This window comes from Pteronotus mesoamericanus, unplaced genomic scaffold (genome assembly GCF_021234165.1).
Source record: "Pteronotus mesoamericanus isolate MK-2021 breed Mesoamerican mustached bat unplaced genomic scaffold, CSHL_Meso_final contig_457, whole genome shotgun sequence".
Taxonomy (NCBI): domain Eukaryota; kingdom Metazoa; phylum Chordata; class Mammalia; order Chiroptera; family Mormoopidae; genus Pteronotus; species Pteronotus mesoamericanus.
This window is the reverse complement of record NW_026555168.1, coordinates 544,596-556,352: the sequence shown is the minus strand read 5'-3', so window position 1 is coordinate 556,352 and position 11,757 is coordinate 544,596. Positions and strand designations below refer to the sequence as shown.

Sequence of the window (11,757 nt, the reverse complement as noted above, 5' to 3'; positions counted from 1 at the left end):
GCCCTCGTACTCCTGCTTCTCACGTTTGTTCCTTAGCGAAATTGTTATCGCGAGATTTTGGCTCCGCTATTAGCTGGGTCGCGCGGTTGGTTCTGTCCTTTTTCTTCCGCGCAGTTGTAGAGGTAGGCGGTTGTTTCCCGTTGGAGTGCTGAGGTCGGGGGGTTGCTGGGTGCAAACCTCTAAGGTTTGGGTTGGTGGCGGCGAGTACGCAGGTAAGGCCGGTACTGAGCCAGCAATAGCTGGTGCAAGTGCTGTGCTGACTTGGATAAGTAAGGGAGAAGAGAACAAGGCCACCCAGGCCTGGTGGATGTGGGAGGTTGTGCTTCTAACTTTTCTTGGGACACTCGCGTTGCTCGGGAGGTTCAAGCTAAAGAAGTCGGGCCCTGAGGATGGAGGGCTTGCAGTTGTGGGCTTCGGGTCTAGTGCTGGACTGCGACCCACACATGAAACGATGATAGTGCGGGGGTGATCCAGTGTGTCTTAATTGTACGTATTACAGACCAGGACAGGCGTTCTGATTTAATAAGTATGAGGTAGCAATTAGGCCATTTTCTCATCATGAGGGTAGGTGCTTCTTAGAGTCGGTCGCACCACGGTCACAGTAAGTGGCCAGAGACGTATTGTTAGCGCTGGTAAAGTGCACTATCTGGCCACGTGGCCTTGCAGAATCTCGAATTGGAAGGGGTACGTAGGTCGGAATGCTCTCTAAATCACCTGAAAAGCGATTTTTTTTTTTAGTTAACTACACTTTATTCTGGTAATCTTCTGATAATATTTTTTAAAAGACTTAACCTCAAATAACCACCACTGCCAGTTAACCCAATTTTGCTGAATTCCGTTTCTGAGCATTTTATGACATAGTTTGGTTTTTGCCTTAACAAAACTGCAGCAAAACCATGAAATTTCCACGCGAGTCCATTGGACATTTTTAGAATGTAAGATCTGTATGACCTCACTGATTTTGTATATTTGAAATATTTTGCTGTTAAATTCTAAGATTTCTTTCATCTGTATTCGTTGGTCATTCGTAAGTGTATTAAACACTATAAACAATACAAAAATTGAAGAATGATGACCTCTATAAGGAAGGTACAGTTTTAAATTAAGATGTCATATTTATTTTTATTTGAAATTTTGCCCAAACTGTTGTAAAATATTTAAGGAGTTTTTTAAAAAAGAAAGATGAAGGCCATTATTGTTGTAGTCTGATAGCCTTTCATTGAAGTTTGAGAATTCAGAAATTTTAAATCAGTATTCATAATGACAAAGAGATATGCCAAAAAAGGTTTCACATTGATTTTGTTGAATTATAGTATGAATGGGGAAACGCCATAAATGAAAATCCTCGACCAGGAATTTTAAAATGATGTGTTGGGTTGAGATAGTAAATGATTATATTTCCTGGTATACTGAAGCCATGCTCTACCTTCTGACTTCATATGTAAACTTTTTCTAGGAATTCCCATCTGCTTTTGGAAAATGGTACATTAATACTTGTAATTGCACATGACTATATGGCTGATAATAAAAAGTTTTAAATGATATTTTTTACTGTCATGTAAAGCTTGATATTTTGCAGGGGAAATAACATTACTTTTGTAGAATCTTGCTCCACTGTATAGCTTTAGAGGCACAACAGAAAGATGGAACGTCGCAGTAAAATTTCTAGATTTTTGGTTTGTTCTAAAATAGATGGTTCCTACATGAAAATATTAAAGGCCTTGTAAGTGATTGTGCCTTAACTTACATATAGTGCCATAACTTCTACATCAACTTTTGCATTGCTTGGATACTAGCTGTTTGTGGTGACAGTTATTTGTTCAGGGAAAACTACATGTGCACTGTATTATATGTTGTCAGAAATTTGGTGAAAGCAAAGAACAAGTGATGGATAAGTTTTAAGAAGGACTTGGAGACTACCTATCACCAGTGGATTCTCTGGACTATATAACAGCTTCTGATACAGCTATGGAAATTGAAAATCAAAGGTAAGTTGCTTTTGTTTGGTTTATCAACAGGAACCATCAGATTTTTACTAGAAAACACTAGATTCGAATGTAATGTTCACTGTATTTAAATTACTAGGAAAACAAAGTCATTGTAGATAGTGAGTGGTGGTAAAGGTAATTTCCAAAGATTAGGAAAGAAAAACCTGCATTACATAGACCATCAGAGTTTATCTACTTGTATAGTTAACAGGGAGACACATTCTTAACCTAGGAAAACGGAGTATTTTTTTCTGGGCCAGCTTGGTGTCTCATCTTGACTAAATTGCCCTAATTTTATAACCAAAAAAAGGGACATCAGCATGAACTCTTGCTTAAAATTCAACTTAGTCTGAAATTGCACATTATCAAGAATGCTGGGTTATGTATGTGATGGAGATAACTCCTTACCTTATCCATCGATCTCACTGTAATACCAAATCAGTATTTCTAGTATATTCACATCAAATATCTATTAGGCATCTCTGGTTTTATTTAGAGGAGGCTTTGTTTTATTTAGAGGAACCTCTAGTAGTGAATACAGTGTGTTGGACTTGTATTTCTCTCAGAGGATGATTTGGTAGGTGCTGTGGCATTTTGGGCCATTTTAGGTGGAATGACCAGGTCAGAACTAGTTCACTAGCACTGAGCCCATCTTTTAAAAAGTTAATCCTCAGGATGTTTTTCTGCATTGGTCTGTGGAAGGAAAGTACATTACTGGTAAAAAATAGCATTCAGTTATATAACAATGGAAACAAATAATTTTTCCCCTTTTTTTTCTAGTGATAATTCTTCCTCTGGTAGCAGCTTATTTAAAACTCAATGTGTTCCTTACTCACCTAAAAGGAAGCAAAGAAATCCTGTTAAAAAATGTGTTAGTTCACTTGATAGTGTACAAGCAAGAGATTCATCCAGTGACTCATCATTAGAACCAAGACCATTGACTTTGAAAGCTATTTTTGAAAGAGTCAAGAAAAAGAAACGTAAAAAGAGGAAATATAAGCCAACAGGAAGACCAAGGGGAAGACCAGAAGGAAGTAAAAGCACTAGGTCACAAATAAGTAAGAAACAATTGAAAGATAACAGACCCCAGGTTCCGTTTTTAGAATCAGAGAATGGAAGAAAACCATTACCTTGGAAAAAAATTTTAACATTTGAGGTGAGTCAGTATATGTGGGTACCATAGCTAAAGTGCCTGAAATGGTTTCTTGGTCACTTAGAATTAGGTTTGCCTGACTCACCACCTAATCCTTCAGCTAATACATACTGCACTTGGACTATAGGGTAAAATCATCGTATGTGTATTCAGTGACTTATACTGCTATATGAAGTGCTCCGAGGATACTTAAATAAAGTCCCTTGATTTCATCCTGTCAGGTTTTTATTAACATCATCCCTGAAACTTGAGTGATTACTAACTGTAACCTAAATCAAACCCACAACTCCTTTCATGTTTAGTAACTTGAATAGATTGCATTTCTTAGAGATTGAGTATTCTATTTCTGACTGGTGGCCCGATACATGTGTGGTACTTAGCAGTATGCTCTGAGGTATTCAAGTTAATGTTTATTTTCATTGATGATGCTATTATAATTGTCCTAATTTTTTCCCCTTGCCCCTCTCCACTCAGCACCACTCACTCCCTCGGGCAATCCACACATCATTGTTCATGTCCATGGGTCATGTGTATAAATTCTTTGGCTAATTCCTTTTCTCTACTGCACTTTACATCCCCATGGCAATTCTGTAACTAATTTGTACTTCTTAACCCCCTCACTACATCCATTCCCCGACAATCCCCTCCCATCTGGCAACCATCAAAACACTCTGTCTCTGTTCTTGTTTGCTTAGTTTTTTTAGATTCAGCTGTTGATAATGTTCATAGTTTTGCTCTTTTTCTTAAATAGGTCCCTTTAATATTTCCTATAGTAATGATTTGGTGATGATTGAATTCCTTTAGTTTTTCTTGTCTGGAAAGGTCGTTATCTGCCCTTCGATTCCAAGTGATAGCTTTGTTGGGTAGAACAATCTTGGCTGTAGGTCTCTGCTTTTCATGACTGAATATTTCTTGCCAATCCCTTTTAGCCTGCAAAGTTTCTATTGAGAAGTCCACTGACAGTCTTATGGGAATCCCCTGTAGGTAACTAACTGCTGTTCTCTTGCTGCTTTTAAGATTCCATCTTTAACCTTTGGCATTTTAATTATGATGTGTCTTGGAGTGGGCCTCTTTATGTCATCTTGTTTGAGACTGAGCTTCCTGGACTTGCATGTTTTATTTCCTTCCCCAAATTGGGGGAGTTTTCCTTCATCATTTTTTCAAATAGATTACCAATTTCTTGTTCTTTCTCTTCTTCTGGCACTCCTGTAAGGCAGTAAGACCTCTTGAAGTTGTCCCACGGGCTGCTACACTATCCTCCGTGTTTTGGTGGGGTTTTTTTTTCCTTGTTCTGGTTGGCTGTTTTTCTCTTCGTTATGTTCCAAATCATTTATTTGATTCTCAACTTCAGCTACTCGACTGCTGTCTCCCTATAAATTGTTCCTTGGTTCAATTATTGTATCTGGTACTGACAGGATCTTTTTTATGCTATAGAGGTCCTCAGTAAGTTCCTTGAGCATCCTTCAACCAGTGTTTTGAACTGTACATCTGATTGATTGCTTACCTCCATTTTGTTTAGTTCTTTTTTGGAGTTTTGATCTGTTCTTTCATTTGAGCCATGTTTCTTTGTTTCCTCATTTTGGCAGCCTCCCTGTGTTGGTTTCTATGTATTAGGTAGAGCTGCTGTGACTCCCTGTTTTGGTGGTGTAACCTAATGAAGTAGGTGTCTTCTAGGGTCCAGTGGCACAGCCTGGCCTATGACCCAAGCTTGGTACTTGAAGTACGCCCTTCGTTTGGGCTTAGTACACTCTCCACTTAGTAATCCAGGTTCGTTTGAGCCTGGATTACAGTTGGCAGGTCAATGGGAGCAATTTACATTGATCAGTGGTCACAGCTGGAAGGACTGGCTGTGACCACTGATCACCAAGTTCCACCCTCGGTGGAGGATCTGCTGTGCAGGGTCAGGGTGGTGGTGCTCTGATGTGGTCTGGAGCTGTCCACTAAATGTGCAGGTTCTCAAGTTTCCCAGGTGGTGCAGGCCAGGGTCAGCCTCCACCTTTCTTTTGCCCAGGGCCCCCCAGCATGAGAAACAAAGCAATCTAAGATCATTGCTACTTGTGCTGGGCTTGGAGACTCCCAGGAAAAGCCAATCTGTGAATCAAGGCTGGCTGCTGCTAGTGCTGGGCCACTTAGCAAGAGGTCCAGGGAAGAGTTCCTGGGGTCTTACTAAGGCTGGCTGTTGCTTGTTTGAGAGGATTTCGGAAGATGTGAAGCATAAGCCAAGACCAGCCATATGATAAACATCAGAATCATATGGAAGAGTCTATGTTAACAGCTTAGGTGGGCCCCTGAGTTGGGTGGGACAGTCTCTCTCCCCAAACTGCCAGGGTGGGGCAGACAGTGTTAGCCAGGTTGAGGGAGTCTCAGATGGTACTGACCTGCCGGCTCTGGGGAGGTTCACAAAAGGTACAGTGGCCTCTGCTCACCTTTCCGTGTGGGAGAAAGCTGTTCCCCACTTCTTGCCTTGATGCCAGACACTTGAGTTCCTCCATGTATGCCACTGGTGCCTTTCAAGCTGCTGCTCTGGAGCTCAGAGGGAGTGAATCTGAGTATGTCCCTGTGTGGGTTCTTGAAGAGGAATTGCTTGGGACTCCAGCAGTCTCTTCTGCTTTAGTCCCCACTAGTTTTTGGGGCCAGAAGTTATGGGGATACATTCCTGGCGTTGGAACCCTGGGCTGGGGACCTGGTGTAGGGCTGGGACTCCTTGCTCCTGAGTTATTCCTGAATTTTGATCCACCACGCCTGGGTGATGAAAGACCAGCCCATTCCACATCTGTGTTCCCCCTACAGTCTAAATGGGGGGCGGGGGGGTTGTTTAATTCAGTAGTTGGCAGGCTTCCATTCCACTCAGTTTCTGAGTTCTGAATGATGGTTGCTCTAGTTAGTTGTAATTTTGATGGACAAGGAGGCAAGCCCTGTTTACTGATATCGCTATCTTGACTGGAAGTCTATATTGAATTAATGTTTGCACTGTTGGTATATAATTCCTTGATTTAGAATCTTTTGAGGAGATTAATAATTATGTTTTAAGGTGATTTAAGTTATGTTTTAAAGTGATTATATAATAAACATCAGAATTTTTTAATGCCCAAAAACAAGATTTGTGCTTGGTTTTATACCAAATTCAGTAACTTTGATAACTTGCTGGGCAGCAGTGAATTCTTTTTACAACCAGCATTTGATGTGTATCATATCTGAGCTGCATGTGGTAAAGTGGGTAGATCAAGTACACTACGAGTTCTTGATAAGGGGATCCTTGCCATATTAGAACATAAGCATCTGCTAAGGGAATGGAAGAAATTTTTATTTTGTAAGGTGACGACTTGATAATTTTTATGATATATAGCAAGCAGTGGCAAGAGGATTTTTCAATCACCTTGAAAAACTGAAGTATGAATACCACCTCAAGGAATCCTTGAAGCAGATGAACGTTGGTGAAGATTTAGAGAAAGATGACCTTGATAGTCGTAGATACAAATATTTGGATGACGACGGATCTCTCTCTCCTATTGAAGACCCACTGTAAGTTAACTATGTCAAATTTTGGTCATAGGTTTTAGCAAATTAGATGTTTTTAAATTATAATGTTAATTTATCCATATCCTATTGATTTTTGATGGGAGCAAAGATGTTTAGGCCATTTGAGTTGAGCTGTGAGTTTGTTCCACAAGAGCCAATTTTGGGTGTTACACATTACAATGTAGTTTTTCTCCTTGACTAGTATTGCTGTTCACTTGTATGTCATGAACATATAGTACCAGTTGGGTTATAGGAGATTTAGTCATCTGAGTGGTGATATATTTAATATTACAGAGGAGAGGATGAGGTTGCAGCAAACCTTGAACATGATGAATGTGATATCAAATTGGTGGTAAGTGGCATTTTTATCCCATTTCCTTTCTGGAGGGCAGTAGTTGGTAGAGGAATAATTTTATCCAGTAGGTATTGTCTTAGAGTCTGTATTTAATTTTTGAGAGGCTTGAAGTTGTTTGGTGTGAAAATAAAAAAATTATATATATTTTGGGGATAGTTGAGTGGGACAGACACTTTTCAGTACTAAGTTTTATATGTAGCATTGCTACTAGGATATTGAATGTGAGGATAAAAGCAGAATTGAATTTTTAACAGCCAGGATGAAATCACCTAGTAGAGTTCAGTTTTGTGTAATTACTAGAGCAATAAAGTTTTAGTTATTGCTTAATGTTGGTATATTTTGTGCAGGAGAATAATTACTTCATACTGAGCTCTGAGTTACCAAAGAAGATGAATGTATATTTAGAACAAGAATATACTGAAGAAGCTGCTTTGTCTAAAAAGAGAGTATCAAAGTGCAAAAACACTGGACAGAAGACAGAACAGCCTCAAAAGGAGATAGGAATATGAATAACAAGGTACAAAGGCTAGAGAAAAAGAAACTTCACAGAAAGTAAAAGATGATGTGATTATAATGCTAGCCCAGTAACTTTTTAAAAAATCTCGAACTTCTAAGGGGAAAGTAATTTCTAAACAAGTTTGTGAAACGGCTAAAGAATAAGAAGTACTTTTTAGAGAACATTTTAAAAGTGAAATGATGTATGTACAGAAAATGGAGGCTTTCGTAGCAGAAATAGTGTCTTGTAAAATGATTAAAAGGGTCCTACTGTTTTTGCCTATATTTACTATATTTACTTTAAGGAGCTTAAAGGTATCATTCAAGCATTAAAGGATAGAGATTGTAGTCCTAAAAAGTATTAGTGACGGTATCACTAGTAACTGACAACCACTTATCCTTAGTATATCTGAAACCCCCTACTGTAGTTTGATTGAGAAAAAAGTGAACATCAGTGTCATATTTAGTACTGATAAGAACTTGATTCCCCCTTCTCAACAGCCTAGAATGTTATTATCTTTTGTCACCACTGTATGTTACCAGTTACACTGCTTTATAAATTGCATTTTACAGTAGCACTTGTGTTTGTTTTTGCTTAATTTGTGGGCAAAAACTACATACAGGTGCGAAAAATAAATCCTCTTTTGCAACCCAGAACTCATTGTCAGTATGAGTTTTGATACATACGAGAAGGAACAAGATACCTAAAACAGATTAAAGTGGCAGGGCATTGATTAAAAAAAAATATTGGTTCTAGGGCATTCATAAAAAAATACTGGTTCCAGGACCATAAAGTTGATACTTAAAAAGCATAGGGTGGGCATAAGGGAAATCTCAACTGTACTGATTTAATACTCTAATTTTAATGTTGATATGAAACAAAGATGACTTTTTTTTTTAATTAGGGCTTTATGTTGAAAACACAACGTTTGGACTTAAAGGTACGTCTTATTTGTTAGGTGAGTTTTTAGACCAGATTTGTTCAAATGTAGCACACTGTCAGATAATCTAAACCTTCACAGGTTTCGTCATTAAGAGACTTTCTGCCAGCTTTCAATTTCTGCTTATGACATTTCAGAAAATGAATCTTAGGAAACATTATTAGTTACACTGCCAGCTTCACTTACAGGAAAGTGTCCTAGAACTGTCATTTGGGCTATGCCAATAATCAGAATTTTGGACATTTACACATAAAACATTTTTAGTTAACACATATCTAAAATCAGGTAGGTTTAATACTGTAATACTAGCAATGACTACACAGGACACAAGATTTCGTAAGTTTGGATAGTATAAAGTTCTCAAATGGTAAGAACATACATATAGCCACATTATAATTTTTTCTATATTATTTTTGATACCAGGTAGCTAAAGATACTTTGTATTTTGTAAATTTAGTTAAATCTTTTGCCATGTAATCTGGGAATTTCATAGGCAAAAATATTGCATTATCATTGCATAAGTTCATAAAAATCAAGACTTCCATTTTATACATGGATATTTTTTCTTTGGATTATGGATTATCTAGAACAGCTATTTGGCATTTTGCTTTTTTTTTTTTTTTAGTCAGTATATACTCTTATAAGCTGTGTTAAAATCCTTAAGTGATTGATTTCATGGTATGATTTCCTTAAATTTAATACAGTTAAGTCTTATTTGTAAATGGGAGAATGTTTGACTATTTTTACATAGTTTTGAACTTGAAATGGCTTGAGCAGATCAGTCCTAGTTAATGTCTTCCTGTAGAGTCTTAGATTTGTTTGTGTCTTTTGAAAGTGTAAATAATGGTTGAGGTCTATCCCGATGGGGCTTTTTCTGTAGACCTACATCGTTGGAAACGCCTCATAGAGTAAATATGTTGCTTCCTTTATTCACAGAGCTATGTGTTAGATCTGTGGGAAGGAACTACAAGACAGCTGCTAAAATTAGGAAAGATCCTAACTAATTTTTTTTTTTTACCTTAGGTTTTTGTATATCCTGGAGATCTGTACTATTCTAGGGAGTGGTAGCTTAGGTAAGTTTTTGGTGGCAATGTAAACTTAGGGTACCTCTGCAATTCAGATGATGAATTTAACTGTTCAACTGCTGAATGATACAGATATGAACTAAAATGTAATTCTGACAGCTATGTATAACTCTGTAGGTTTTAGTTTTTAATCACATACTTGTCAACCTTTTTTATTGGGTGTTTTATTTGTAGGACTGTGGTAAGAACTTACTCGTGTTTAGAGGTAAGTGGAACATTTAATTCCTATTTGTTAGAGATTCAAAGTTGTGAAAAAATGCAAATTGTGAATAGAGTAAGTCCTCACTTAACCCTGTCAATAGGTTCTGTGACTTAAAGCAAAAATGATATAAAAGGAAGCCAGTTTGACCACAGGCTAATTGATACATAAATGAGAAAAGTTCCTGTGGCATCTCAACTTTGTAACATAGCATTGAACAAAAGGATGACATTCAAGGACCTCTGCACAGCATTGCATTACTGTTTTGATGAATAGTGGTTTAGATATAAAACAATTGTCAACATCTTGGTGAAAATATTTGCCATGATTGTATTTATATACAGAATTGGAAAAAATGAAGAGACTGCCTATCTAGGGCTACCAAATAATGTCCCCTTTTTGCACTGATAGTTCCATCTGGTTCATCTTAATAACATGTAGACATGGATATGTTAAAATGGCAGAGGAATTCCTCCTAATAAAAATAGTGGGAACAAGTGTGATCTTTACTTCCAGTGCAGACACGTGATAAAGATAATAGTGATTAGGTTTGTAATTTCAACGCATTAATGTGGTTTCTTTACTGAAATGACAATTAGGAATTAGGACTTTTTCACAATTAGAGATTTATTCCTCAGATATTTCAAGTAGAAGTGTTTGTAATAGTTTTGTCACAATTGCACTGCATGGTATCTGCATTCAGCAGTTTATTTCTGCTGGGTGTTCAAAGGACAGTGCAATATAAATTCAGTATTTGGCATCGTTGGTTTTCTTGGCTTTGTGCATGTTAAACCTGGTATGTATTGATACAGTATTCCTGTTGTCTCTTACTGTTCAGTTCAACCTAACTTCAGTAGGAGCTAATGCTTCTCTTTTTCTAGGGTCTGAAATTGAGAAACCTGGCAGACCTATCTATTCTGACTGTGTAAGGCTTTTTGATTTCTATTTCTGTTACTTCTAGGAGCTTCTTCCCTTTATCGATAGCATGTGTCAGCAGGAACTTCTGTACAAATGCAGAAGCCTTTTGCATAGTGTATGTATAAGATTGAGAGAAACTTTTATGAAGCCTCATTCTAGATGAAAATGGGCACTGTTTTTGTACATGTGTCCAGAAATTGTTAATGTGGCTACATTGAGACACAGGTTTTGCTTTCATCACAGTGATTTTATTGCAGTGGTGACAATGAGACCTGTAACATTTTTTGCTAGGCTCAGTTGAGTAAAAACTGGATGTAATAAACACTTTTCAATATATCTTTCATCACCTGCTAAATTATAACAATATACTTCTTACTATTTGACTTCTAGGGTCCTAAAGTAAGTTGCTTGAGGAAACTTGGCCCCAACAATTACAGGTAAGATTTTAATTTCCTTCAAATTCCTTCCTAGTTTGTAGGAGACAACTCCCTTTATAAAACTTAAGTGTTAAAGTCCTTGGCATTTATTTAAATCTTAGAGTAGCCTGCCCGTCCTTGTGGTTTATTATTACCACAAAAAAAGACTAGGTGTTAAAAAGGCCACCATGTGCTTCTACTGATGTTATGATGATGGGGAAAATGTTCAACTGCTCTGAATGGGCTGAATGAAAATAGCCATCTGAACATCCATCTACATTAAATATATGCCATATTTTAAAACATGAAAGCTTCAAGGTAAAAGTTCCCTGAAATACGCACATTTCCAAATAGCTGCCTTTGCAGTTAGTTAATGATCAGAATTCATTTCATATGAGTTCAGTTGTGAATGGAAATGGATTCATTAAACCTTAATTTTAAAGTTTGTTACCAATATTTAGTTTAAATGAACTGAATTGAAAAGATGCTTATTCCATCTGTTTGCAGTTTTAAGCTTGAATTTTCAATACATGCTAGTTGGGAACTGGTTTTCAGGATCCTAATCAACCCCATTTCAAAAAATTTGGTCCAATGTGAACTTTAAAATTTTTTCTCCAGGTGGGGAGTTTTTGAAGTATGTCCATGTACAAGTGGAGATCAAAGAAGCTCAACTAAAAGAATTGGGGCA

General features: G+C 37.4%; 1 protein-coding gene and 6 non-coding genes across 9 annotated transcripts; all 7 read left to right on the top strand.

The window, feature by feature from the left end:
* Positions 1-27: 27 nt before the first annotated feature.
* On the top strand, positions 28-11,754 carry TAF1D (TATA-box binding protein associated factor, RNA polymerase I subunit D). 3 transcript variants are annotated; one of them, XM_054577706.1, is made up of 12 exons: positions 28-122; positions 1,861-1,988; positions 2,769-3,144; positions 6,488-6,663; positions 6,955-7,012; positions 7,363-7,532; positions 8,416-8,451; positions 9,475-9,524; positions 9,711-9,741; positions 10,617-10,660; positions 11,044-11,090; positions 11,688-11,754. In XM_054577706.1, exons 2-6 carry the CDS (start codon positions 1,969-1,971, stop codon positions 7,522-7,524), a joined length of 792 nt encoding a protein of 263 aa, XP_054433681.1. In that variant the 5' UTR covers positions 28-122; positions 1,861-1,968; the 3' UTR covers positions 7,525-7,532; positions 8,416-8,451; positions 9,475-9,524; positions 9,711-9,741; positions 10,617-10,660; positions 11,044-11,090; positions 11,688-11,754. The 3 variants fall into 3 exon arrangements, with proteins under 3 accessions (XP_054433681.1, XP_054433682.1, XP_054433683.1); XM_054577707.1 differs by having other exon boundaries at positions 8,416-8,469; XM_054577708.1 differs by lacking the exon at positions 7,363-7,532 and having other exon boundaries at positions 9,711-10,660.
* Positions 8,085-8,210, top strand: LOC129074020 (small nucleolar RNA SNORA40). Its single transcript, XR_008529497.1, has one exon. It is a non-coding gene; the product is annotated as a small nucleolar RNA SNORA40 (small nucleolar RNA).
* Positions 9,298-9,428, top strand: LOC129074017 (small nucleolar RNA SNORA18). The gene has a single exon (XR_008529494.1). It is a non-coding gene; the product is annotated as a small nucleolar RNA SNORA18 (small nucleolar RNA).
* On the top strand, positions 9,566-9,637 carry LOC129074021 (small nucleolar RNA SNORD5). The gene has a single exon (XR_008529498.1). It is a non-coding gene; the product is annotated as a small nucleolar RNA SNORD5 (small nucleolar RNA).
* On the top strand, positions 10,414-10,549 carry LOC129074022 (small nucleolar RNA SNORA8). Its single transcript, XR_008529499.1, has one exon. It is a non-coding gene; the product is annotated as a small nucleolar RNA SNORA8 (small nucleolar RNA).
* LOC129074024 (small nucleolar RNA SNORA1) lies at positions 10,800-10,936 on the top strand. Its single transcript, XR_008529501.1, has one exon. It is a non-coding gene; the product is annotated as a small nucleolar RNA SNORA1 (small nucleolar RNA).
* Positions 11,270-11,341, top strand: LOC129074016 (small nucleolar RNA Z40). The gene has a single exon (XR_008529493.1). It is a non-coding gene; the product is annotated as a small nucleolar RNA Z40 (small nucleolar RNA).
* Positions 11,755-11,757: the final 3 nt, after the last annotated feature.